Below are 25,477 nucleotides of genomic sequence, written 5' to 3'. Positions count from 1 at the left end.
TGACTATCCGTTGGATGAATCACTGTTAATAGGAGATGGGGTACTATGATCCGAATGCCTTGGGTTTTGGGCTTACTCGTATGGCTGATTGGGGGCAGATCAGTGTGATTGACAACCCCACCAGGGTTGCACTGAGAGGGGGACATGACCCCCATCAGGAAGAGAGGCATAGAAAAGCATGTTGGCAGATGAAAACAAAAAGCTACAACAGTCCACTACTTTCAACCATTTGGCTGCTGAGCATGTGCACACATACATACAGATACTACTAAGAAAAACACTCTCCATTAAGAAAGTGGAATTATCCTCCGTACAACCAAAAATGGAACCCTAGTGGAAGACAACTCGAAAGTGGGTCTGTTACTGCATCCAGCTCCAAGACCAGGATTCCTGGAATGATCCACTCCTCTTGATCAAATCCAGACGTGTTTCTCATGATCCGTTCAGCAATCTGTGATGAAATGGCAAATTTAACCATTCTCAAACCACAGTATATAATATGAAAGAGAAAACTGGGAAACCACAAGAAGTACTTTGATTTAGAAAGGAGGAAAAGATAAAGTGCTGTGTAGTGGTCAGGGAGCCCATAACAATGACCACATCCTGCTGGATGGGAAAAGCAAGTGTCTTCTGCTCTGGCAGCAGAATGGGTCACTTGGTCAGTCAGTTTGGCTGCCTTGGGCTCTGTCTGATGAGAGAGTACACTTGTTCATTTCCTCCAAAGCCGCACCTAAGAGATGCAGCGAGGAGGATCTCTGCTGAGTGCCACACAGCTTAAACCTTCTGCTTCTCACAGGCAGTTGTCCGGTATCCGGGTGGGGGAATTGCTTTAGGGATTGAGCAATCACAGGTCCTTGTTTGCCAGGCTGGGATTTCCCTGGCAGTACATTTCTTTAAACCATCAGGCAGCCAGCCAGTGGATTTGATTCCCAGGAATTCCGTTAGTTTGTAGCTAATACCACAAATCTTGTCAAGTTTATGACCTTTGAATCTGGACCTTTTCCTTGCGGTTTAGGAATCCTAGCAACAGCCTGAGGAATTCTGCTCTTAGCCCAAATATCAGTTTAACCCCTTACATCCTGCCCTTTACCTCAGAGCAGCATAAAACAATAGGCTGGGATGGTGAGGAAGCACCCACATAACCCTGCTTCCAGGAAGATTCCAGTGGACAGCGCTTTACAATGGGGGATTTGTTACTCTGTCAATAGAGGGTACATAGCAGGAAATGTTTGGGAGGGACCCAGGGAATTAGGCTTCCTTCATTTGTCTGCTTATCCCCTAATCTTATTTTCCATCTTTTAATCTCTACTCACATCAACTTTAACAAGGGTAGAAGACATGGCTTTCCAACTGAGCAAGGCCTGTTACCTGACCGTCAGCCATCTTGGATTGCGATTGCCAGTCAACGAGGGCCTCTCTCTCTCTTTCTCTTTTTTTTCAGCTTTCTTGAGATATAATCTACATATAACATTGTGTGAGTTTAAGGTGTACAATGTGATTTGTTACACATATATATTGCAAAATGGTTACCACAATAAGGTTAGTTAACACTTCCATCACCTCACATAATTACCATATATAAATATATATTGTTTTGTGTGTGAGAACGTTTAAGATCTACTCTCCTAGCAACTTTCAAGTAGACAATACAATATTGTTAACTATAGTCACCATGCTGTATGTTACATCCCCAGAACTTAGTTATCCTATAACTGGAAGTTTGTAGCCTTTGACCAACATCTCCCCATTTCCCCTACCCCTCAGCCCCTGGTAACCACCATTCTACTCTCTATTTCTATCCGTTCAGCTTTGTAGATTCCACATATAAGTGAGATCATATAATATTTGTCTTTCTCTGTCTGACTCATTTCACTTAGCATAGTAAGTGAGGGCCTCTCTTAACAAAGATGTGTGCTGTTACATTTCTGTGTGGAGATAGGCTCAGCTCCCTTTCTTGGAGTTTAACGAAGCCCACAAGAAACAACCACACATTCCAACATTTGGAAATTTTTCTGCCAGTCCATTCTCTAAAGCTTTAAGGATGGGAATGGATTTCCCACAAGGAAAAGAGGAGTGGTTATCAGAAGAATGGAGAAATGCAAGCATCCTGGCCAGGCACAGAAACAATAGCTTCCAGAACCCACTGCTTTCAGCAACTGTTTGGTATGATTAGTGAATACTCAAACTGGTAGAAGAAATGGCCAAAGAGCCAGCTGCAGTCATTCTCCTGTGATTAAGTTAACAGGAGGATTTTCCTTTGGAAATATCTAAGTGGCTCCTGGCGGTGCCTCCCTCACCCCTCAACTTAAGAACCAATATTGAAAGGGAGTTCCAACCTTTGAGTTCAAACCACTGGAAAGCTCTAGAGATAATAGAAAACCCACTGTTATGTTGAAATTCTGAAGGCAGTTCTAGCATCTCTCTCTCTCTCTCTCTATATATATATCTATCTATGTGCAAAATTTACCTGTGTTGTGTACTCATCTCTTGCAAAAATGTTGGAAACTGCCATTTCAGAAAGTAATTTGGAGAGAACGAGCATCCAAATTAGTCTTGAAATTGTTCCAGTTCACTTCTACCAAACAACAGCCCCATTCTTGCCTTTGCCCAGTGACTAGTTATGCTATTTACCTTTTGCAAATTACCCCTAAAAGAGTTTTGTAATGATTACCAGGGAACCAGCAGTTGGTTTGATGGGAAATGCAGAGGCCTGGGCTTCCTTGCCCGAGCCTGCTACTAATCAGCCGAGTGTCTTTGAAATTGTATTTAACTTGGCTGGTTCTCCATTGCCTCTTCCTGAGGTCTCTGAGATCCCTTCCAGCCGCAAAATACTATGAATGTGTGATTTTTTTGAGTCATAAAGCAAGGTCATTTGATATATGTGAGGTGATGATAAACTAATCAGGAAACATTCTTCAGTCATACACATGAAACCTCTGAGTCATTAGTGACTACTCCTTTCCCTTTTACCCAGATTTTGCACCTTGGGCAGACCTCTCTGATTTTCATTTCTGTGTTCACTCCCTGAGCATTGGCTTTTATATCTGTAGCATGGACAACTGGTAAAGCCTCGTTTCTCACCTCCCATCACAAGTGTTCGGGGTTTCCCTGTTCACTCCAGTCTGCACACTACCACCTGACTCATATTTCTAAAGCGCAGCACTAATTTTATTATTTCCCCTGATGATTCTTCCATAGTTCTCCATTACTTTTTAGTCTGGTTTCCAAGGCCTCAGTTTGACACCAACATACCCTTCTAATTGCATCTCTCATTCTTCTCTATTCAAACTGATGTGCCAGCTCTTCTCTGGATATGGGCCTTGCTTTCTCTCCTTGTCTTTGCTCGTATGATTACTTGCTCGCTTCCCCCTGGATTGCCCTATGCCCTTCCTCTCTGTTTATTACAATCTTTGTAATATTACATAATCTCTGTTTATTACAATTCCACCTGTTCTTCAAGGTTAAAATCAAATGCCACGTCATCCCTGAAGCATTTTTTATTTGCTCCACGGGCCAGAATCTCTCTCTCTCTCCCTCTCTGTAGCCATTCTGCCATACTTTAGAGCAATGTGTACACTTGTCTTTTCTTACTAGACTTCATACCCTTGAGGGAGAGCATTTGAAGAGCTGGAGCAGTGCCTGGCACACGTGAGGTGCTTAATCAGAATTTATAGAGTTGGGTTGAATGATTACCAGGGAACCAGCAGTACAGTGTGATGAAAATGAAGCTAAGTAGGTGTAATACTTATCACATTAAATAAGCCAGAGAAGATTTACATCAAGATATAAGCCTAGGGTGAAGGCATATGTATGTATATGCTATATATATATGTATGTATATGCATATTATGTATATGCTATATATACACACATACACACACATATACATACACACACACTCATTTTAAACCTTCATAATTGTATGTATATGTAAATGTATGTATATGTATGTTAATACATATAGTATGTGTATGCTATATATATCTATGTATATGCATATGTATGTATATGTTATATATACACACATACCACACATACGCATACACACACATACTCATTTTGTTATTATTATTTATTATTTTTTTTTTTGTGAGGAAGATCAGCCCTGAGCTAACATCCATGCTAATCCTCCTCTTTTTGCTGAGGAAGACTGGCTCTGAGCTAACATATATTGCCAATCCTCCTCCTTTTTTTCTCCCCAAAGCCCCAGTAGATAGTTGTATGTCATAGTTGCACATCCTTCTAGTTGCTGTATGTGGGACGCGGCCTCAGCGTGGCCGGACAAGCGGTGTGTCGGTGCGCGCCCGGGATCCGAACCTGGGCCCCCAGCAGCGGAGCGTGCACACTTAACCGCTAAGCCACGGGGCTGGCCCACACATACTCATTTTAAACCTTCGTAATTGTGGCAGGCAGAATTCTAAGATGGCCTCACAAATTTATGGCCCCTGGTGTATACCCCCGTTCTCTCAGTTATTCATTCAAAGGCTATTCTAGGTGTTGCTGTGAAAGGATTTGAAGAGTAATTAAGGTCCCAAATAGAGAGATTATCCAGATGGACCTGACCTAATCACATGAGCCCTTTAACTCTTGGTCTAGAGGTCAGGAGTAGGGGAAACTGGAGATTCAAAGGGAGAGATGGATTTGACATAAGGGTTTCTCCTGCTGGCTTTGAAGATGGAGGGGACCACATGGCAGGGATGCAGGCAGCCTGTAGGAGCTGAGCGGTCCCTGGCTGACACCCAGTAAGAAGATGGGGACTTCAGTCCTACAACTGCAAGGAACTGAATTTACCCCACAACTGGAATGAGCTTGGAAGCAGATTCTTCCCCAGAGCCTCCAGAGGGAAATGCAGCTCACCTGACACCTTAATTTCAGCCTTCTAAGACCCTGAGCAGAGGACCCAGTTACAATGTTTCTGAACTTCTGACCCACGGAACTGGGAGCTGATAAATGGGTGCCAGCTGCTAGGTTTATGGTGGTTTGTTTAGCTGCAATAGAAAAGGAACTCAATAATGTTGCTGATTCATTAGGCTTTACTTATCTCTAAATTAGTTTTCTACTTTGATCCTTTGCCATCTCCTGCTCTGCAGGGAATTCAAGTGAGGAGACCCTAGGATAGCAAAGAGAAATTGAACACACTAAATAAAAGTCACAGTGCTAATTATTTGTACCTTTTGGAGAACAGAATTGTTACTTTCAGGAAATGACCTTGCTGATGTAAATTCGTGAGAAAATGTCCACAGCCATAGGAAGTCCTCAAGCTGTCTCAAAGTCTGAGGGTAGGAATAGGGCCTTTCTAACTTGCTCTTGAGCACCTGTGATATTTTCATTAGTGAAAGGGTTAAAGATAAGCCCAGAGAAGCTCCATCACTCTTCCTGAGCACTCTACCGGTTCAGGGAGCAACCCTGAAGAGAATGGTGGAGTTTAAGCCTGAAAGATTTACTTTCTCCAGGAATGAGTCGCTGAGAATCTGGGCTATAACACATGATTCACTCACTTGGGTTTCTAGAAAAATATTCTACAAGTGATTCAGAAGAAAAGTCAATATGATTTCATGGCATGAGAGCATGGAAGGGAGGGTAAGCAGAGGATGGCAAAGCTCTAAAAAATGTACTTCAAATTGGCCAGTTGTGAACTTTGTCAGTAAGGAATTAATGAGGAAAGTCCCTCAAGAAGCCTGTGTGGCAACACCATGATTGGCTTCACTCTTGATGGGACTGACTCAGAGTTTCACAGAGTACATATACAAAGTAGACAAAAAGACATATAACCAGGAACTGTTCTACCAGCAAGAATCATGCCTGGAGCCCAAACCCAAGTCATGTTATGCAGAATAAACAAAGGTGATTTTCCAATACTTATGTCTAGAGTAAGGAACAGTCGGGCCCACTGCTTAGGGTGAATGATGTCCAGATGGTCAAGAGAAAGGTTCCTCAGCTCCTACTTTGCTTCTGTCCTGCTGGTTTGTCAGGGGATATTTGAAAGCAAGAGAAGAGCTAACTGCTCTATGTAAATTAAAGTCTTCTGACCTGGATTAAGCACGTTCTAGCAGGTTCATAAAGTTTGCAAATAAGAGGGATGAACCATTGCACGTGGTCTTTGAGAAATCTTGATGAAGAAGAGAAAAGTAGGAAGACTGGGGATGAGCAAAGAACATGGAACTTTGTACAAAGGAGATAGATTTTGCAAAGTGTAGATGAAGATGATGGCTTGAAGTCAAGGCCAGGCAAGATCGTCGAGAGATGGCTCTGTGTCTACCTGGTGGAAGAAGCCGCAGTTTCCAGCAGTCAGTAGATTAGGTCACATTTCTCTCCTTGCTTCTTGCACAGAGTCGCTAATTGGCTAGGGAAATATAGCAGGCATAGTGTACTTTGACTTCAGCCAACGCTTAACAATGGCCTGTGAACGATGTAGGGAAATGACTGCTGTGCATGAGCTTAGAAACTGGCTGGACGACTACTTGAAGGTTGCTGCTCAACGAGTTGATGTCAAATCCAGGAATATGCAGGACACGTGTCACTGTCTACAGTCATCTTCAGTTCAATGTTTTCATCAATCAATGATTAAAAATATACCACAGAGGATGAAACCATAGAGGAAAAAATATAGAGAAAGCATGGATGATTAAAGTTGGGAGGAATACTGAGTAGATTGGATGAAACAAGCAGTGCAGGAAAGTACTGGATTCTTTTCACTGTCTCCAATGCTGTATTTTCTCTTAAAAAAAAAAACTTAGCAAATTTAGTGCACAAAAATGGCCTCTCAATGTTTTAATTAGCATTTTTATTACTTGTAAGAGAGCAGTTGGTCAAAGGTTTATTAATCGTCTGTAATCATGTTTTATATGTGATTTACCTTTTCATAGAATTTGCTCATTTTGCTATTGAGGTATTTGTCTTTTCCTTATTAATTTGTAACACTCTCTCTTTGTTAACTCCTTGCATATTAATTATTCTAAATATTTTGCCCAGTTTTCCATTTGCCCTTTAAGCTTGCTTGTGATACTTTTTGGTATACAGAACTGTATGATTTTTAATATAGTTGGATCTCTCATTCTCCTAAGGTTTCTGTATTAATAATTATGCTTAGAAAATTCTTGCTTTAATATTTGGTGAATATTCACTTATATTTTGTCTAATTTTTTTAGGTTTCAATTTAAGTCTTTAATCCAGCTGGATTTTATTTTGGTACATAGTATAACTAGTGATCAAAGTTACTTTGTTCTAAATGGTTAGCCAATTTTCTCAACACTAGTTATGAGTAATGTATCATTTCCACAATGGTTTGAAACAAAACAATAACTAACATTAGCTACCATAGGCCAATTGCTTACTGTGTGCTGGGCACAGTTCTAACATGTATTAACTCATTTATTTCTCACAATAACTCTATAAGGTGGGTACTATTGTTATCATTCCCATGTTATTATATCATCCCTCAGTGGGAAACTGAGGCACAGAATGGCTGAATAACTCCCCCTAAATCACAGTTAGGAAGCAGTGGTGTTCAAATACAGACTTGGACAACCTGACTCCAGTATTCAAGCTCTGAGATTATTTGATATACCCATGTCTATTTTGAGGCTTTCTATTTTGTTCCAATGTATTCATTCCTATGCTGCTACTGCACTGTTTTAATATCTAGTAATTCAAGTCACTCCCCCAATTTTTTTCTTTACTAATTTCTAATTTAACCACAGCTGCTCCTTCCATTTTATAATATAGCTTCTTAAAATATCAAGCCCTTTTTCTTCGGAATATTAAAAGTAGCCAAACAATATAAGCCATGTTTTTCTGGAAAGTCTCTTGACAACACTTCCTGAGGTAATAGGTTTTGCAGGGCTCTTTAGCAAGAGGTGTATTCCACGGCTGCTCTTGCTGGCGCCAGCTGTCCTCTAGAGTCTCCAATAAAACAAACTGCTCTTAACCCGGCTTTAGAGATATGAGCAGTGCTGATCAATAGAACTTTCTGCAATGATGGAAAGATGTTAAAGCTGTGCTATCCAATATGGTAGCCGCTAGCCACATGTGGCTGCTGAGCACTGGCAGTGTGCTTGAAATTGAGCACTTGAAATAGTACGACTGAGAAACTGACTTTTTAGATTTAATTTAATTTAGATGTAAATAGCCACATTGTGGCTAGTGGCTACCATATTGGATAGCTTAGATTAGATGAGGAAGTAGTTAAGTAGCTTGAATTGTTCTCAAGTGTGCCTTATTCACTGCCAGGAAAACAAGTCATGTACATTTTGAGGGTCTCAAGTCCGGGGGCTACAATTTTTCCCCTCAAGCCTCTCCTCTCTTACAGTAACATCTTTGCTTTTGCTGTTTCTAGCTCTTCCAAGGCAGGGCTGGATTACCCAAGGGGCAGACGAAGCACATCCCTGGGGCATTGGTAAAAGGATGGTACAGAAAAAGGAAATACTTTGATATCCCAACAATGACAACTGCAACAAATCATCTGGCAAAATTTGGACTTGGGTGCACTTCCTTACACTTATTCTATGGCTTGGTGATATTTTTATTTTTAATTCTATACGTGCAGAGTCAGCCCCCAAGATCTTTTCAACGTCTGTTGGCACGATTGCACACAGAATTTTGTTCTTCCAGAGAGAAACTTGAACTACTGCAGCCTGAGCCCCCATCATCATCAGCTTGTGCAGGAAATGTCTGGGCTTGCACCCCTGACTTCTGTGGGGGAACATGGCCTGCTCTGCTGCAGACAGAGCTGGATGCATCTGCACTGGAAAAGCACAATGCTGTGGTCAAAAGCAAAGACTGGAGCCAGACAGCTTGAGTCTGAATCCTGGCTCTTTCATTTACAAGCTGGGTGACCTTGGGCAAGTTGCTTTACCACTCCCTGCCTCAGTTCCTCGTCTGTAAAATGGGAATAATAATAGTCGTCAGGGTACTATTGTTATACTGGGTACTATTATTATAATACCTGGTACTATGATGATGGTAGCCACTGGGTGGTTGGGAGAGGTAATTAGAACCGTGTCTGGCACATAGTAAGCGCTAAATAAGTGTTTGCAAATTAAGATGAGAACTTTAGAACATGATGCTCTGATCCAATCACTTGGCCCAAATGTGCAACTCAAATGTGGGTGTTTTTCAGTTTATAACCAGGGATCTCCCTGGAGTTGGCATGTGATGCACCCCAAATAGAACATATGTATGTCTTTCAAAGAGCTTTTACATCAATTTTCTTATTTTATCCTCACGGCAACCTGCTAAGCGGAGCAGGGAGGTACCACCCTCGTTGATGTGTAGGGAAAATGACAGATGACTATCCAACAGAGAGGATTTGTTTGCTCTAATTGACCACTGGTGCTAACTATCATTTTTGGAGCAAAAATCCAGGTGATGTCAGAATGACTTCTTCCTTAATACAAAGGAAAACTGCCCATGAAAATCGATCAGTGTCATTGACTCGGGAGAGGACTAACAGAAGCAACACAGTGTGATGTATTTGTAAGCTCAACAAGATCAGCCTTTTTATCCCTTGTAACTTGAATGTGCCCTGGTTTTACATTTCCTTTTCAGAAATACCCTGGAACTGTGTTTTCTTGAGGCCCTCCATCTTCAGGGCCAACTCAGGGGGCAGAGAGGCTCTCTGGGCTTTCTTAGGATGGTTTGTTAAATGGGCCCAAGCTCTGGGGTAAAATGGAGTGAGCACAGGTGGGTGTGCACCTTCTGGGAGGGCCGTGAGTCCACGTGCTGTGGGCTTAGTGTGTGGTTTTGTCCCGCAGATTCTTCACTCACGCTAGAGCAGATGGTGGGCGTTGGGCTGGGCTCCGTGGCTGCTGTGATTGTTCTCGCATTCCTCTCCTTCTCAGCAGTGTGGTATGTGAGACTGTCATTTTTGAGAAATGAATGGAATGGAGGGAGGTTGGGGTTGGTGTCATGGAGAACAGCTGGGATTGAGGAGGGTCAAAGGAGATGTAGGTAGAGGTTGTCCTGGGCTCAGCAGACACTCAGCAGGTGAAAGGCATGAGTGACTCTGCACCTCAGGGTGGAGAGGGGGATGCCCTCCTGGCCCAGGAAAAGAGCAGGGCTGGTGATGGCTGCCCTGGCTGCTCACAGAGTGGTGGCTGATCTCCAGGCTGCTTCCCGTGAGTGTGCATGAGCTGCACACAGGGAGGTGCCATGGGAAAACCAAAGTGTGTCAGTGGACTCTCTTTTCCTCCTCTATGTCTAGACTGCAGATGGGCGCTACGTGAGAAGGATGCACTGCTGCTGGGACAGATGTTATGACAGCTTCTCAGGTGCCTGCACAGAGGCCCCATGTGGCTTCCATCCAAGTGTGTATGTGGACCTGAAACTTTCCCCATTTCCAGCTTGGCCCCATTCTTGGATTCAAGATGGTGACTATCACTATGGAATCCCCTAAAAGGAAGAAACTCAGGAATTGCTGACGATGTCCCTGCTACACGACCAGTTCTGTGTCTATGAACTTGAGACTCCTGATGTACAATGTGATATTGACCACAGGCTACAGATCACATGGGCTGGGCCCATGACTTCCTCTGAGTGATGCCTGAGAGTCAGCTCCTCTAGACACTGAATGCAAGAGAGTGTCTGCATCTTCCTGTATAGCATCTCTGTGAATTAATTCAGAACCCATTCTTTTACAATAAACAATGAAATGGACTTAAGTTTGGGCTAGAATTTGACTTGATGAAGGCAGTCATCAAAAAGGATAGAGACCATTGAAGTAGGAAAACTTGTCAAACACTTTAAAAGCAGCTTTTTATTTTTTCTTACAATTAATTGACATAATTAGAAGGGGTGCTAGCTTGGCTACTCTGATAAGCTCCCTGCAATGTCCGTTAGGCGGCATTGCTTTGATGCAGTTCCATTTGTCTTATATGTATTCAAAAGCCGTAAGTCTTCATTCCAGTAAAAATATTCTGTTACATTAGACAGTTCTTGTCTTCTACATGAATGTTTATAGCAGCCTTGGTTATTGTTTTTATTACTGAGGGTCTCCTAAAAATGCTCTGTGCCTCCCTTTAGATTCAGTGGTCGTGTAGTGACAATGGGTTGAAATGATATCAGGCCCATGGCCGGAGCCCATGTGTTTACAGGGAAGGGGCATCAATGTGGGTGACATGATCATCCCTTTCATCTACAGCCTGAGTGACTGGGACTGTTATCATGAACCATGGCACATTAGATGTAAGCAGCTACTTACTGGCCTACTATTAACACGTGGAATTTACAGATGGTGTGTATTAGGTTTAACTTTTAAAGCCTGAATCAGTATTCTTTAACTTTCCGCCCTAACCGACAGTGTAACTCCAAGTTCAGTAAGAACTTGTAAGAAATGAATGGAGAAGAAAGCCAGAAGCTTGTGGCTTCTCCAAGTAGCAGTGGTATCTCCTTCTTCTTCTCCCTCCCTTTCTAGGCCTGGAGAAGATAAAGCATGGGGGAAGAAGAAGGGGGCCAGTTATATTGCACAACCTCAGGGGACAGCATATATGAACGTGGTCCTGGAATTGGGCAACAGGGCGGTCCTGAGGAAAAGGGACAATCTTTCCAACATGGTGGGCTGGCGTTTCTCCACTGGCTTACTGGGCGTTAGTGAGGGACAGATCTGAGTAGCCTGGGCTTGTGGGCAGATGAGGAGGCAGTAGGAACAATAGGAACAGGTGGAAACTGTCTATGAAGCTGCTCCACTCTGGGGGATCCGGCGCAAAGAATATCCACTCAAATGGGAAGAGGCAGGGAGAGGGAGGTGATATCCTGACACTTGGGTAGTCCATGCCATTATTAGGCAGTATTAGGAATAATTGTCCTTGGGCTGGCCCCGTGGCTTAGTGGTTAAGTGTGCGCGCTCCGCTACTGGCGCCCCGGGGTTCGGATCCCGGGCACGCACCGATGCACCGCTTCTCTGGCCATGCTGAGACCGCGTCCCACATACAGCAACTAGAAGGATGTGCAACTATGACATACAACTATCTACTGGGGCTTTGGGGGGACAAAAAAAAAAAAAGAATAATTGTCCTTGGTCCTCTGAGGTAGTACTTTGGCCTATATCTTAGGATCAACGTTTAGAACCCTTCCTGCTCTCATCTTAGATGAATGATAGAGTAGAACTCTCAATAGAATAATACAAATGCTTTCAATTTTAATTTTTATATGCAACAATTCAAACTCATACTATTTTCACATCTCTTGAATTAAATTTAGAATCATTGCAAATTATTGTGGTTAGTATAGGGTAGGGTCTCGGATGAGTAAGGATTTTCCTCAAAGCCTCTTCTATCCAAAGACAGAATCTGAGCCTCCCCGCCATATTATTATTAATTTTTACCGGTTCTGTAAACGCCATATGTTTCTACAGCCCCCCTAATTTCCAGCTCTAGAATGAACTGCTAGAGAAGCTACAGTTGTCCACATGGGAGTTCAGCATAATTGTCATGGAAAGGAAAAAATCCCACTTGCTTAGTATCAAAAGTTTCTGGTTAAAATAACTGACTAAATATTAAGAAAAATGTTCTTCTGGGTACAGTGCAGAAATGTAAAACCAGTTCATGAAAGAATACTAAAATGGCAAAAACATGGACTTTGTCACTTCCTCTAAATGTTCCAAATTATAACACAGAGTTGCACAGTGTTAATACTTAACAGAAGCAGGTGCTGAGCGTTTGCAAAGAGAACGTACCGTTTTTCTACAGTTCTTTTCTAATTATTTTCTCCTAAATGTGAAGGCAGCTTTAAGTTCTCTGAATTCTCCTGGTAGCTTTACCACAATACTGTTCTTTTTTTTCCAAGTGGATTCCTGTTTAAGTGGGGAGGGCATCTCAGGAGACTGATAGTGAGTCTTCCTGGGAAAATGCAGGCTCCTTCTGTTGAAGGACTGATCAGGCAGCACGTGGAGTTGGGTTATGAGTGCCACTGAAAAAAGCTAGATCCTAGGGGGGTGCTGGTAGAAGGATCTTTTCCCAATTAACTGTCTTGGGGACAGTGTGTAGAGGGGAGCACTAAGATCCAGTCTTGAGCTCCCTTCTAGACTAGGAGTCAAAATTGGGAGGTTGCCCAGATATGAAGCAGATTATTCCTTGGCTGATTTTCTGTGTGCGTGTGCCCATAGTTTTTATTTATCTCCACCATGGTTTTTGTTTATATGCGTTCTTCCATTCCATCCTCACAGCAGTTCTGTGTGGTGGGAAGATTAGAGGTTATTTTTTTCCCATTTTAGAATGGAGAAGTGGGTTCAGACAGATACGTGACTTGAATTGTGGGGCTAGTTCTTCTGACCGCAGGTCTAGTTCTCATTCCTGGGGTTTGATCGACCTTGAGCTAAACTTTGGCCAGTGCTTTTGGGTCTTGAGAGAGTCAGGCCTGTACATTTCTAAACAATATATATATTTGTAACCATTGCCTTTGCTATTATAGCACGTGTCTTTTTATACCTCTCTTTTCACTGTAAGGTACCACCTCCCATCACTTCTAGAAGGAGCCACCAACAACCAAACAGATGGAGGTTAATTAGGGGAAATAGGTAACAGTCTGTCTCTGACTCAAGACCTGAAATTGCAGCTGGGCGCTTAAGCTAAGACCAGAGCAGAAGTGATTATCTTGAAATTCCACATTAGCTTGGAATAAAGTTAATATTTAAATCGATTTTAAAGGAAGTAAAAAAGAATTCTCAATGCTCCCTTTTTATTGCTAATCTCACATTCTGATTTTCTAAACCTTTTATTTTTCCGTTCTATTTATCTAAGAGAAAACCAGTGGTAGTAGTCAATCAGATAGTGTTTTAAGGACCTTTTGCCTACCACACCATTGTTGGTTCAACTGAAGTGCCCAGTTTTAGAGGGAGAGAGGGTGTGGCTTTTCCTGTGCTCAAGTTTGTGGGCGGGTGATACAATGAAGCAAATCAACTTTAAAAAACGGTGTAAGCTCATTGTTGCAGAGTGAGAGAGAGAGAGAGAATGAATGAATGAATGAATCATTCTGGTGATGTGTGTGTATGCGTGTATCCATATCCATACTTTTTTGGCACAACTCAGGGTTACCAAAATGGGGTCACACTATGCATGTGGTTTTGTAACATGCTTTTTTCATTCATCAACCTATCCTGGGCATATTTTTCATGTCAATAATGACTGCATTAAAAGTTGGTACCATAATTTATGTAACCAGTTCTCTATTATGCATTGTGCATTTAGAGTGTTTCCAGATGTTTACTATCCCTATGCAAGTCTGTATAATTGTATGCAAGGATCACTTAGGCTAAAGTTCTAGAAGTGAAATTGTTGGAATGAAAACTATATACGTTTTATGTTTACTACGTGTTGTCAGAGGAATCTCACAGAAAGTCTATACCAGTTTACACTCTCGCCAGCAGACAGCCTCAACGCCACTGGGCTTTGTTGATATCTTTAATCTTGGTTAACCTGGTAAGTGAAAAATGAAGTTTTAGTGTTTTGTTTGCATTTCTCTGACTGTTTTGCGTGTTGATTGATCATTTGTCTTTTTTCTCAGTACTTGGCTTGTTTGTCTCTTGTAGATTTGAAAAAGCTCTTTGTATCATAGAAGTTTTCACTCTTAGCTATCATATATTTTGTAAACAAATTTTCTAGTTTACCATTTCCCTTTTGACTTTGCTTGTGTCCTACATTGCTACAAAAACACTTTAAATTAGGAGAGTCAAATTTATCAGTTTTTTTCTTTATGTATTCTGCCTTTGGTGCCATGCTTAGAAGGACCTTCCAATCTCAAGGTAATAAATATAATTCAGCAGTTTTAAAAATATTTAAATCTTTAATCATCTGAAATGTATTTTAGTATGAGGAGTGAGGTTGTGGGGGGAATCCTTTTTTATTTTTGCTGAAAGGTTTAGCCAATTGACCTATTATTGTTCGTTGACTGTTATTTTTTTCCCCTAGTGATTTGAATTGTATACTGAATCATGTACTAATGTCTATTTCTGAACTTTCTCTTTTGTTCTCTTGATCTATTTCTGTGCCAATACCACCTGCTGTAACTTAAAAATAGGTTTTTTTATACCAAGTAAAAATAAGTTACCATTCTTTTTCTGTTAATTCTCAGCTTTTGTTATATATTTATTCATGTATACATATTTATCGTACATAAACTAAGGAATTATTTGGTCAATTTCCTCCCAAAATCTTAATATTTTTCTTGGGGAAGTGTTAAATAAAGAGTGTTCCTATCCCAAAACATGATATGTGTCTCCATTTGATTTTTTTGTGTGTCCCTGTTCAGAGTATTCTAGTTTTCCACTTACGAGGTAATTAGTGCATGCTTAATTTTTGTTGTGTATGTCTAGATACTTTATATTTTGTCACCCTGAACTCTCGAGTCACTACCTCAGCTCCTGCCCCCAAAAGTACATCCCACAGCATCTCATTGCTGGTGTTATTAGAGTTCTCTTGTCCTAGCAATCTGCCTTTTTTGAGAAAAGTCACATCAAGATGGTTCCTCCAGCACAGTTACTTTCCAGAGTATCTGCTTGACCTACGGAAACTCACAGACCCTTGCCATGCCAAATGGAGGATTGCCCCACCATCACGGATGGCTCCAACCACAGACTTTAGTTTTCTTACCCATTAGACCTTTGTCCTCCCACTAGTGGAAGTGTAGTTTGCTTCCAATGTGGTTCCCACTTTTTTGTCCTGCTGCTGGCCTGACAGCCTCAGTTTCTTGACCCTTGGGATCAGATACCAGACCACTGTGTCTTCTGAAGATCTAGGGGACACAAGTCAAATTCTATGAGTGGGAGTCTCCTTGAAGCTCCTCAGGAAGACTCCTCACCCCCTACCACTGTGGTAGGGGATAGAAAATGCTCAGCAAGCCAACAGCTTTCTCAAAGAACTACTTTCTTTCGACCTTTTCAATTTTAAACGACTTCATATCCGGGTATTGGGCTAAGGGTCACAAGACCATTTGGAAATCCTCATTTTAGAATATGGGAGTGCTTGCAATCTATTATTTTCTTCTCAATTTTTTGGAATTTTGGTCAAAATAACACGAGTCCAATTTGGGGTCAAAGGATATGGAAATTCATTCACAGAAAAGGAAATACAAATGACTCCTAAACATAAGACGCTCAATCTCACTTTTAAGAACAATGCAAGTTAGTGAGATATCATTTCTCACCTATCAAATTGGAGGAGATCTAGAAGCTTGACAGCACACTCTTTTTTGAGACTGTGGGGAAACAGGCACTCAAACATTGTTAGTGGGAATATAGAACGGAACAACCTCTGTGGAAGGGAATCTGGCAATATTTAGTTTGCCTTTTTCCAGGTGCCTTTGTCTTCTAACCCCACAGTCCCACTTCTGGGACCGATCCTATGGGTTCACCTGCACATTTTCAAAATGATACATGCACAGAGTTATTCATCGTGGCATAGTTTATAAAGCAAAAGCTTGGAGACAACCCAAATGCCTCTCAGGAGGAAGCTAGTTAAATAAACTATGATACTTCCATGTATACAATGGAATATCACACAGTTGTAACAAAGGAATGAGGAAGAACTCTGTGCACTGATAATGGAAACATCTCTAAGATGTATTGTTTTAATTTGAAAAGCAAGGTGGAGTATAGCGTATATGGTATGATATCTTTTGTGTAAGAAAAAGGGGGAATGAAAATATTTATTCGATTTCACATAAACACTGGAATAATAATGAATTAATGAAAATGGTAACAAATGGAGCAAGGGAGAATGGGGTGGAGGTGGACAGGGTGTGAGTGAGTCTTTTGAGTGTTTATCTTCTTATTTTGTTTTGATTTTAAACAAGTAAGTATATTACTCTTCAAAAACCTAAAAATAAAATTTTATAATGAAAAGAAAGTGTTTCCTTCAATATCCTATTACACATGTGTTCGATCAAAGTCTGAAGGGTACTGCTTGGCTTCCTTCTCAATCTAAACCCAAGACACTTAAGATCTGGATAAGATTGGTTTAACTCTCCATTCCAAAATTGGTGGGGCATCCAGAATTTGTCTTTTAAGATTTCTGAAAATTTCATGAGCGGGTAGAGGTGGATGTGTTACATTCCCATGGTCAACTTTAGGGCCTGGTTTCTGCTTCTTATGAATTAGTTCAGTTGAAGGATCATCTCACCCTCCTGTGTGGGGTTCCTGTTCCACCCACATTGACCTACCTGTGGAACTCAGCTCCTTTTCATGATTTCCACTCAAAATCTCGCTAAGGACTTTGGGCATTTAGATAACGTGAGTGGAGAGTATATTGGTTTCCTATTGAGGTTGTAACAAATTGCCACAAACTTGGTGGCTTACAACCACACAAATATATTATTTTACATTTCTGGAAGTCAGAAGTTTGTCATGAGCCTCACCGGGCTAAAGTCAAGTTATTTGCAGAGCTTTTTTTCCTTCTGGAAGCTCTAGGGAGAATCCACTTCTTTGCCTTTTCCAGATTCTAGAGGCCACCTACACTTCTTAGCTGTGGCCTTTCCTCCAACTTCAAAGCCAACAGTGTGGCCTCTTCAAATCTCTCTCTGACTCTGACCTTCCTGCCTCTACCCCTCTTTCATTTATCACTACCCTTGTGATTACATTGGACCTACCTGGAAAATCCAGGTTAATCTCCCTATCTCAAGATCATTAACTTAATCACATCTACAATGTTCCTTTTGCCATAGAAGGTGACATATTCACAGGCTCTTGGATTAGTACATGGACATCTTAGGTGGCCATTATTCTGCCTACTACAGAGAGTATTATATTTTAGATAGGCAAACAATTAGAAGTGGATATTAGTTATCCCTTGTCTTCAAAGTTCTCTTCCTATCCCTTCCTATCTTCATTGTTTATTAAAATCCCCTAAGTTTCTGAAATGCAGGACAATTTAGCTATGTCTTATTTTATTTTTTTGCTAATCCCTGCCCTAAACACGCGTCTTTACCCAAATAGTTTACCAAAGCATTTTTTAAACCAAAAATAGTTTCCTTCTTAAGAATTCTGTTGCCAGCATTTAACTTAAACTTGATATTTTTGACCTTCTGAAAATTTCCCAAAGCTTTGATTATTGAGTGCATTCTTCTTTCTTGCACAGTGCTGCTTCAGATTTCTTAAAAAATTTTTTGTGAATCTTTGGTAATGTTATTTTGGAGGACAACTGGAAACTAGAAGGTGAAATATTTGTAAGAGAATTATAGCAGAGACTATACATGCTTATAGTCGTGTATTAATTTTCTATTGCTATGTAACAAATTACCACAAACTTAGTGGGTTAAAACAGTACACATTTATTATCCCCCAGTTTCTATGGGTCAGGAATCCAGGTTTAGTTTAGTTGGGTTCTCTGCTCAAGTATCACAAGTCTGCAATCAAGGTGTTGGCTAGGTTGCATTTTCATCTGGAGGCTCAGCTGGGGAAGACTTCTCTTCCATGCTTATTCAGATTGTTGGCAGATTTCATTTCCTTGTGGTTGCATGGCTGAGGGTCCCAAATTTTTGCTGGCAGTCCCTAGTTCCTAGATGCCACCCACAGTTCCTAGAGGCCATTTGCAGTTGTTTACCACGTGGGCTTCCTGAACAGACTGCCTAATTTATCAAGTCAGCAAGGAGAATCTTTGATTGCAGGGAGGGCCCAGGCCCTCTTTTAAAGGGCTTTCATCTGACTCAGCCAGGCCTACCCAGGATACTCTCCCCTTTAACTAACAAGAACATGACTAATTTGGAACCTCAGTTACGTCTGCAAAATCCCTTCACCTTTGCCATTTTCTTTTGGTTAGAAGTAAGTCACACTCAAGAGGAAAGGATTATACAGGCTGTGGACACCAGGGGGCAGGGATTGTAAGGGCCATCTTAGAAGTCTGCCTACCAGAAGTTACTAAAGAAGAAACCAATTATAAACTTTAAACTCTACCACAATATTTCCTGGATTCGTCTGACAGGGCTACTTGATTTATAGCAAAAGCCTGGGCATAATTCTATTCTCTCTAGGGACAGGTGCCAAGGCTGCCAGGGGTGGAAATAAGGCTGCTTTCTCACCTTGGACTGGATCCATTCACTTGAATGAGGCACCAAGATTTGGGGGAGGGAAAGGGCATCCTTTCTCTGGGTCCATGGGCATGTGTCCTATCTCCTAGCCTTTGAGTTAGTAGGATTCAGGATTTGTGAGCATGGCCTGCAAAAGTCAATCTCTGCCAAACTCCGGAGAGCCTAAGAAGTGGCCCTGAAGGGTTAGCTCTGTCCTGTAGTTCCTGGAAGTAGCCATCCTGAGTCTTGGTGGGCTGGGCAGGGTAAGGCAACATTGACCAGATTCAAGGCTTCCAGAGGGTGGTGAGAGCTCCAGGGACCAGAGCTGGAGAGCACAAAGGTCCTCCCCAGCCCACAGGACCCTCCCTAGCTAAGGACTGGGCAGCAGCTGTGTGCAGCAGAGAATGGCTGGGGCTGAGGGGAAATCACTTAATGCTCTTAGCCACAACCTATGACTCCCTCTGTCCAAAGTGCCTTCCAGTGAAGACTGGGCCCTAGAACCTGAAAGAGGGCTCAGTTCCAAGAGCCAGAGGGAACTTGGGTTGTCTTGGGATGATCACTATGCTTTGGATCTCACAAAAATGTGAGATCCATATCAAACCACAGGACCTTGATGGTTTGCATGGGCTTTGCCATGCTGGCGATGGTCAGGGATAGCCGTGAGGCTCTCTACCGTGCTGCCTTCTGGCTCAAGAAGGGCAGTGCCTAGGAAAGGGGAATTGTTACCACAGAGCCTGGGAAGGGGCAGCAGCTGGGCAGTACAACTCCTGCACCGAACAAGGAAGACAGTGTCCTGGTCCTAGCCAGAGAGTGTAAATGTCCACACTGCATGAGCCCTATAAGGGAGATACTGCATGGGGCTGTCACTATCAAAGACTCCAGCCTGTCTCCAGCTTGCTATCAAGGGCACAAAGCAGCTGAGTCTGACTTGGCTGCCTGTGATCTGCATTCGTGAACATTCTTAGTGGATTTTTCGTGGAAAGTTAATACATAGCCATCCGGTCTAAATTTCTGTTAGAGTTTGGTGCCTCTGAAACAGTTCACTGGATTAGATGGAGACTGAAGGAATTCCGCAAATGCAAAAGGACCAGGCCCCACACTGACCTCGTGAGACTACATCTCTTAGTCTCCAGCTGAAACACCTCTCTGGTGTCAACCACTTTCCCCCACTTCCCCTCATTTCTGCAGCCACTGTGGCTTCCTCTTCCTCAAGGAGGACCCCTGCAGACCTCGGTAGAGAGGCCACTCAGACGAGGTTGGAGCTAGATGGAGAACTGGCACCCACAATGGAGATACAGCTGGGAGAGCATGTGGTCTTAGTGAGAGCCGAGCATAGAAAGACCAAGGCTTGTGGTTGGATGAGATAAAAGAAATAGAGACCCACTGCTGGAGGACAGGAGGCAGTCTGCCTTCCTGGAGGGACACACAACGCTAACAGCCTTGGAGAGTTGACTGTGTGCATTGGAGGCTGAGTGTGTGCCTTGGAGGGCTGCCTATGTGCGTTGGAGGGATAGTTGTGTTTATTCTACACTTGGCCTGGGACTGTGGTCTGTATTGATTGTACTGCACACTTAGCTTTCTAAGGTTGACCAGCCAGGTCATTGTCCTCAGCCTCTGCCTGCAAATGGGTTGCCAACTGGCCCTTTATTGCCCTTTCATCAGCCTCGTCACTCAGGTCATTGCCCTTAATCCCTGGGACTTCACCAGTTTCCCAAGAATGTATGGTTCATACTAATTCTAGTCTGCTGCTGCCCATTAGCCTGCATTTTTGTCCATTTTGTAAACTCTGATCAAGTTTCCAAACTGTCTTATGTTTTTTGCTATATGACTTCTGCTTTGCATATTTGCTTGCTTGGTCAACCAACATGCTGTATTCTGGTAAACTGAAACAAAAAGAAATTGTTTCAACTGAGCAACAGGAAAAAGATCTTATTTTGAGCAGATACTTGCTGAGTGCAATGAGAGCCTGAGACTTGAATCTGAAGGAGAGGATGCCTAGCTATACTGAACTTTCAAGTGTTTCAACTGAGAACCTCCAAAATTCTCTGATCTCAGTGAATTCCCGTCTAAATCTGATGATACTCCTGAGGAACCCCATTCTGTGGGTGGTCATAGGTCACTAGAGTTATTTATATCTATTTTTATATGATTTATAGTGAATGTTTATAGTGAAAGGAAAGCCTTTTTTTTTTAACTACCCACAGCACAAAGGGATGGGATGTGCTGCACAGTAAAAGAAACCATAGCTTAAGTTAGTCTGAGTTGTACTGTATTTCACAAATGCTCCAAACTCAATACTTAAGCCACATGCTCTAAGACCAAAGTGTGTAGATTATTTTTTATTATTCTGAGGAATAAGCTTGCTGAATCACACAGGGTTTTTTTTGTTTGTTTCTTTGTTTTTAACTATTAGTTTTCTGAATGTCATTGTCCGTTTGGCTTGGGGTTGCTCTGGGTTACCCTTGAGCTCCCCTTTAGAGCCTGTTTGTCATTTGGAGAAGTGCATTATATTGACGGTCCTTCCTGCTAAGTATAAAGCCATGGTGGCAATTTCAAATTAGTGGGGAATGATGGATTTTCAGGGACTCGTAGGAATAAATGTCTAACCATTTGGGAAAAACTTGTTTGCAGTAAGTATGGTTAACAAAGAGTTAATAGGTTTACTATATAATATTCTCACACATCAATAAGAAAAACTGTAAGATCCTCCTACAAAGGAGAAAAAGAATGAGCAAACAATTCACAACAAGTCTGCTGATATTTTTTTTCTCCAGAAGTCATACCTGTATTTTAATTTTTCTTGCACCAGCAAAAATGGAGCAACAAATGAAGAACACGAGAACATTGGAGTAGGAAGCCAGGTGGACACAGCCAACTGACCAAGATTTTCACTAACAAAAGGCTAGGTGTGATTTTCATCCTAGCTCACATGGCGGGTGTCTTCAACCTTTCTATTACCAGATAACACTTTTTTCTTTTCTTACCTAATCTTACTCATCTCTAATTGATGGCTTCCAATTGATCATATCTCTTCAAGTCATGTTTCTTAAAACCTTAGAAGGACTTGATGTGTGTTCTCTATACTGAGTGTACCCAGGAAGCTTCCCAATACAGTTTCAAAGGAATGAGACTGGTAATGTAAAAGTCCCGTCTGTTGTTAATTTAGCATTCGTTATGAGCAAATTGGACTCTTGCCTGACTGAAACTGATATAATTTGCTTTCATTTTGACCCTGACTTTGCCCTGTGATTGAGAAATCAGTCCAATGGTCATTTCACAACACCCAGCAAATGTCTCACTGAGCCCCCTCAGTGATGGTTTCTACACTACACAGTGGTTCAGAGTGACAAACAGAATGACAGAGAGAAGGAGGGCAGGAGACCAGCAAAGGCTACTCAGGTGGAGTTTGAACTGGACCTTGAAGGATTAGTAGGGTTTTATTGGGCAGAGAAGACTAGGAGGGAAATTCCAGTAATAGGGTGGGGAATGGGGTATAAGAATGTGAACAAAGACATGAAATTTCAAGAAGAGAGACATTAGAGATCACAATAGAGGGACTAGAGAAGAAAGTCCAATGTAAGACAGACCACTAAAGTGAAAACGAAGGAGTTGATAGTGCATTGGATTGGCTGAGTGTTGAAGAGGTACAGAGAGGTAGGTATTGGAAGGGGAAAATTTGCTTATTAAGTCTTTCAAAATAACATTTAGAAAGAAGAGAACATCTGCTAGACAAATTATGACTCTAATGAGACTTTTCCTTAAAATATACTAGATATTTATTTAAGTTATATTTCTCCTTCTAAGTAGCTACTCCAGTGATGCTATTAGTGTTTAAAAAAATCTTTAGAAATCCCCTTTGGGAATTGCCTTCAGAGTGTGTTTATGAGCTGCAACAGAAGATCAATTAGTCTTATTATCTCACAGTTTTCTGTCTCTGTCTGTCTCTTTACATATGGTGAAAACATTATATATGCATATAAAATATGTTGTTAAAACTTAGCCAGTTGGAATTTTCTTTTATAAACTGGAGCATGCGGCAAATGGCTTTTACCTATTTCCAAAAATCAAATACAGTCTAAAAAGGATTTCACTTGTGGACTCAGAATACCAAAAAAACGTGCTTCAGGCTCCCATGGCAATCTTCAAAGAGGGATTCCAGCAATAATTTGAGCAGCCACAGGATTGGAGTCAGTGTTGGCCTGCACAGGTGACTGTTGACACGGGGATCACATTCCATGATTATATACATTCTGGGGAATTTTGTCATCATGGTTGGGCAAGTTGTTATAGTGGCCTCCAATGCAGTCACTCATCACTAGAACTTCTCCCTAAATCACCCATGAAAGACCCCGACAAAACTGGGGCGAGAAAATTTCCTAATACCGTCAAAGACCAAGACAGACACCCTAATGGCAGAATCCGAGGAGGGATGGACTTCAGCTCATGGCATACTCTGGCTTTGTTTCATGAAAACAGAGCCCTTTTGCAAAGGGAGGAAAGGCCTTTCCCACGACCTGAACCAGGGAATGGGCAGCCATGCTTCTCCATGCACTGATTCCGCTATGGCGGGCAGGCAGAATGTGTCCCCTCCACCACCACATTCATGGGCAATATTCTGGATCCAGAAAGAACGAAAAGCTTGGAAACAGCTGAGCAGTATACTGGGAAGGTGCACGCTACAAGCACACGGGTGGGATCCGCCAGTAAACTGTTCAAAGAGGGTGTGTGTGTGTGGTACATGTGTGCATATGTGTATTGCGTGTGTGCACACATGCGTAGTGTGTTGGAGGTGTATGGTGTGTGTGAGTGTATGTGTGAAGGGCCCTAGGACGATCCTGGTAGGAGTGGGTGATAAGAACTGCCATTGGTCATACCTCCTCCCTTCCCCTTCAGAGTGTGGGACAGCAGGTCAGTACAGATAGGAGAAAAAATTTTATCAGCTGAAGAACCTATACTTTTTTGCTTGGGAGGAGGAATGACCTAGTCTTAATAACTATACAACTCTTTTTATGTCAGAGTAGCAGCAGATTGTCGGTCCTTTTGATTGCTCATATTTGCCCTCATTTGTCCTTCATCTTTCAACTTTATTTATAGGGCTTTTGTTTGTTTTTGCTATTGGAAAGTTTTCATTGTTACATAGTTGAGGTTATCGATCTTCTGTTAGTGATCACAGGTTTTCATGATGTGCTCAGAAAGACTTTCCACCCAAGATTATGAAAATATTTGTCCAGTCTTTCTTCCAGTTCTTATGTAATTGTAGTTTTACTTTAAAACATTTGTTGTATTGGGAATTTATTTTGTATAATGAGTGAAACAAGAACCCACGTATTTAAAACATTTCACACCAACCTGTATTTTTCTTTCATACTACTCATTGCAGTCATAATTGCACAATTATTTGTGCAATTATTACCTTTCCCCAATCATCATTGATTTGAAATACCACCTTTTAATCACGAGATTGGAATACATTTTAAAATGCTCCTTCTGCAAATATCACGTTGGGATTTTGACCAGAAATAGGATGGTTTTCTAGATTATTTTGGAAGAATTTATATTTTTACACTATACTGAATATTTCTGTCCACTCAGTGTATGCCTTTTCACTTAGTCACATATTATTTTATATTGTTTGGTAACTTTCGATTTTTTTCATATAATTCAAATTTATTTATATAATTTTATGTTTTTAAACTTTTACAAATGGATTATATTTTTAATGCATTATAAGACTTTCTATTTTTGAACATTAATATATGTCGCAAAAATTTTCTGAACGCTCTTTTACTTTTCAATAATTTTCTACTAAATCTTAGACTTGCTATTATCTGCAAATAATAATAATTTTGTCTTCTTCATTCTAATATTTAAACCTCTTATTTTGTTCTCTTGTCTAATTGCAATGTCTATCACATAAAAGCAATGTCATAGTATAGAAATTATAAGCGCTTAATCACTAAGCATCATATTGGCTTTTTTTAAAGATATGTTTTGATATTAAGGAAATAATTCACCTAATCTCATTTTACAAGGAACACTTATCAGGAAAGGACACTAAATTTTATGAGCTGTTTTGTTGATATCTATTATAGGAGCCTACGCTTTTCCCCCCTTTGTTCAACATTAATATAGATTTCCTAATATTTAGCCACCTTAGGAATACACAGCTGTAGTCATGATGTATTCCTATTTAAATCTGCTCCTAGATTCTATTGCTAATACTTTATTTAGAATCTTTTAAGAATCAATTTTGATATCTCTAGCTTTCTGTTGTGCATTATCTACATAAAACAGCAGTACATTGGTATTTGTTAATTGGCAAGAATTCCTTCTTTCTCTGATCTAGATCATTTTAAATAGCGTAGGAATTATCCATCTCTTTCCATCCAGTTTTACAATTGTGTCAGCACAAGATTTTTCAATGTTGCCTGTGATTGTGAAGTGGACTTTGCCTCTAGACATTGCCCCAATCTGATAGAAAACGACG

The 25,477-nt window shown here is 41.2% G+C and overlaps 1 protein-coding gene across 4 annotated transcripts in view; it reads left to right on the top strand.

The window, feature by feature from the left end:
* The window catches only part of SUSD1 (sushi domain containing 1), a 116,952-nt gene extending 106,024 nt beyond the window's left edge, over positions 1-10,928 (top strand). For 3 of the 4 annotated variants that reach the window (XM_058523776.1, XM_058523775.1, XM_058523779.1), the window contains exons 16-17: positions 9,753-9,846; positions 10,202-10,285. In XM_058523776.1, coding sequence (XP_058379759.1) covers positions 9,753-9,846; position 10,202 — 95 coding nt within the window. In that variant the 3' untranslated portion in view covers positions 10,203-10,285. Of the gene's footprint in view, positions 1-9,752; positions 9,847-10,201 lie in introns of all 4 variants that reach the window. The other variant, XM_058523778.1, reaches the window with a different exon arrangement.
* Positions 10,929-25,477: the final 14,549 nt, after the last annotated feature.

The sequence above is a fragment of the Diceros bicornis genome, chromosome 28 (genome assembly GCF_020826845.1).
Source record: "Diceros bicornis minor isolate mBicDic1 chromosome 28, mDicBic1.mat.cur, whole genome shotgun sequence".
Taxonomy (NCBI): domain Eukaryota; kingdom Metazoa; phylum Chordata; class Mammalia; order Perissodactyla; family Rhinocerotidae; genus Diceros; species Diceros bicornis.
The sequence above is the reverse complement of the archived record's forward strand: the minus strand, read 5'-3'. Positions and strand labels throughout refer to the sequence as shown.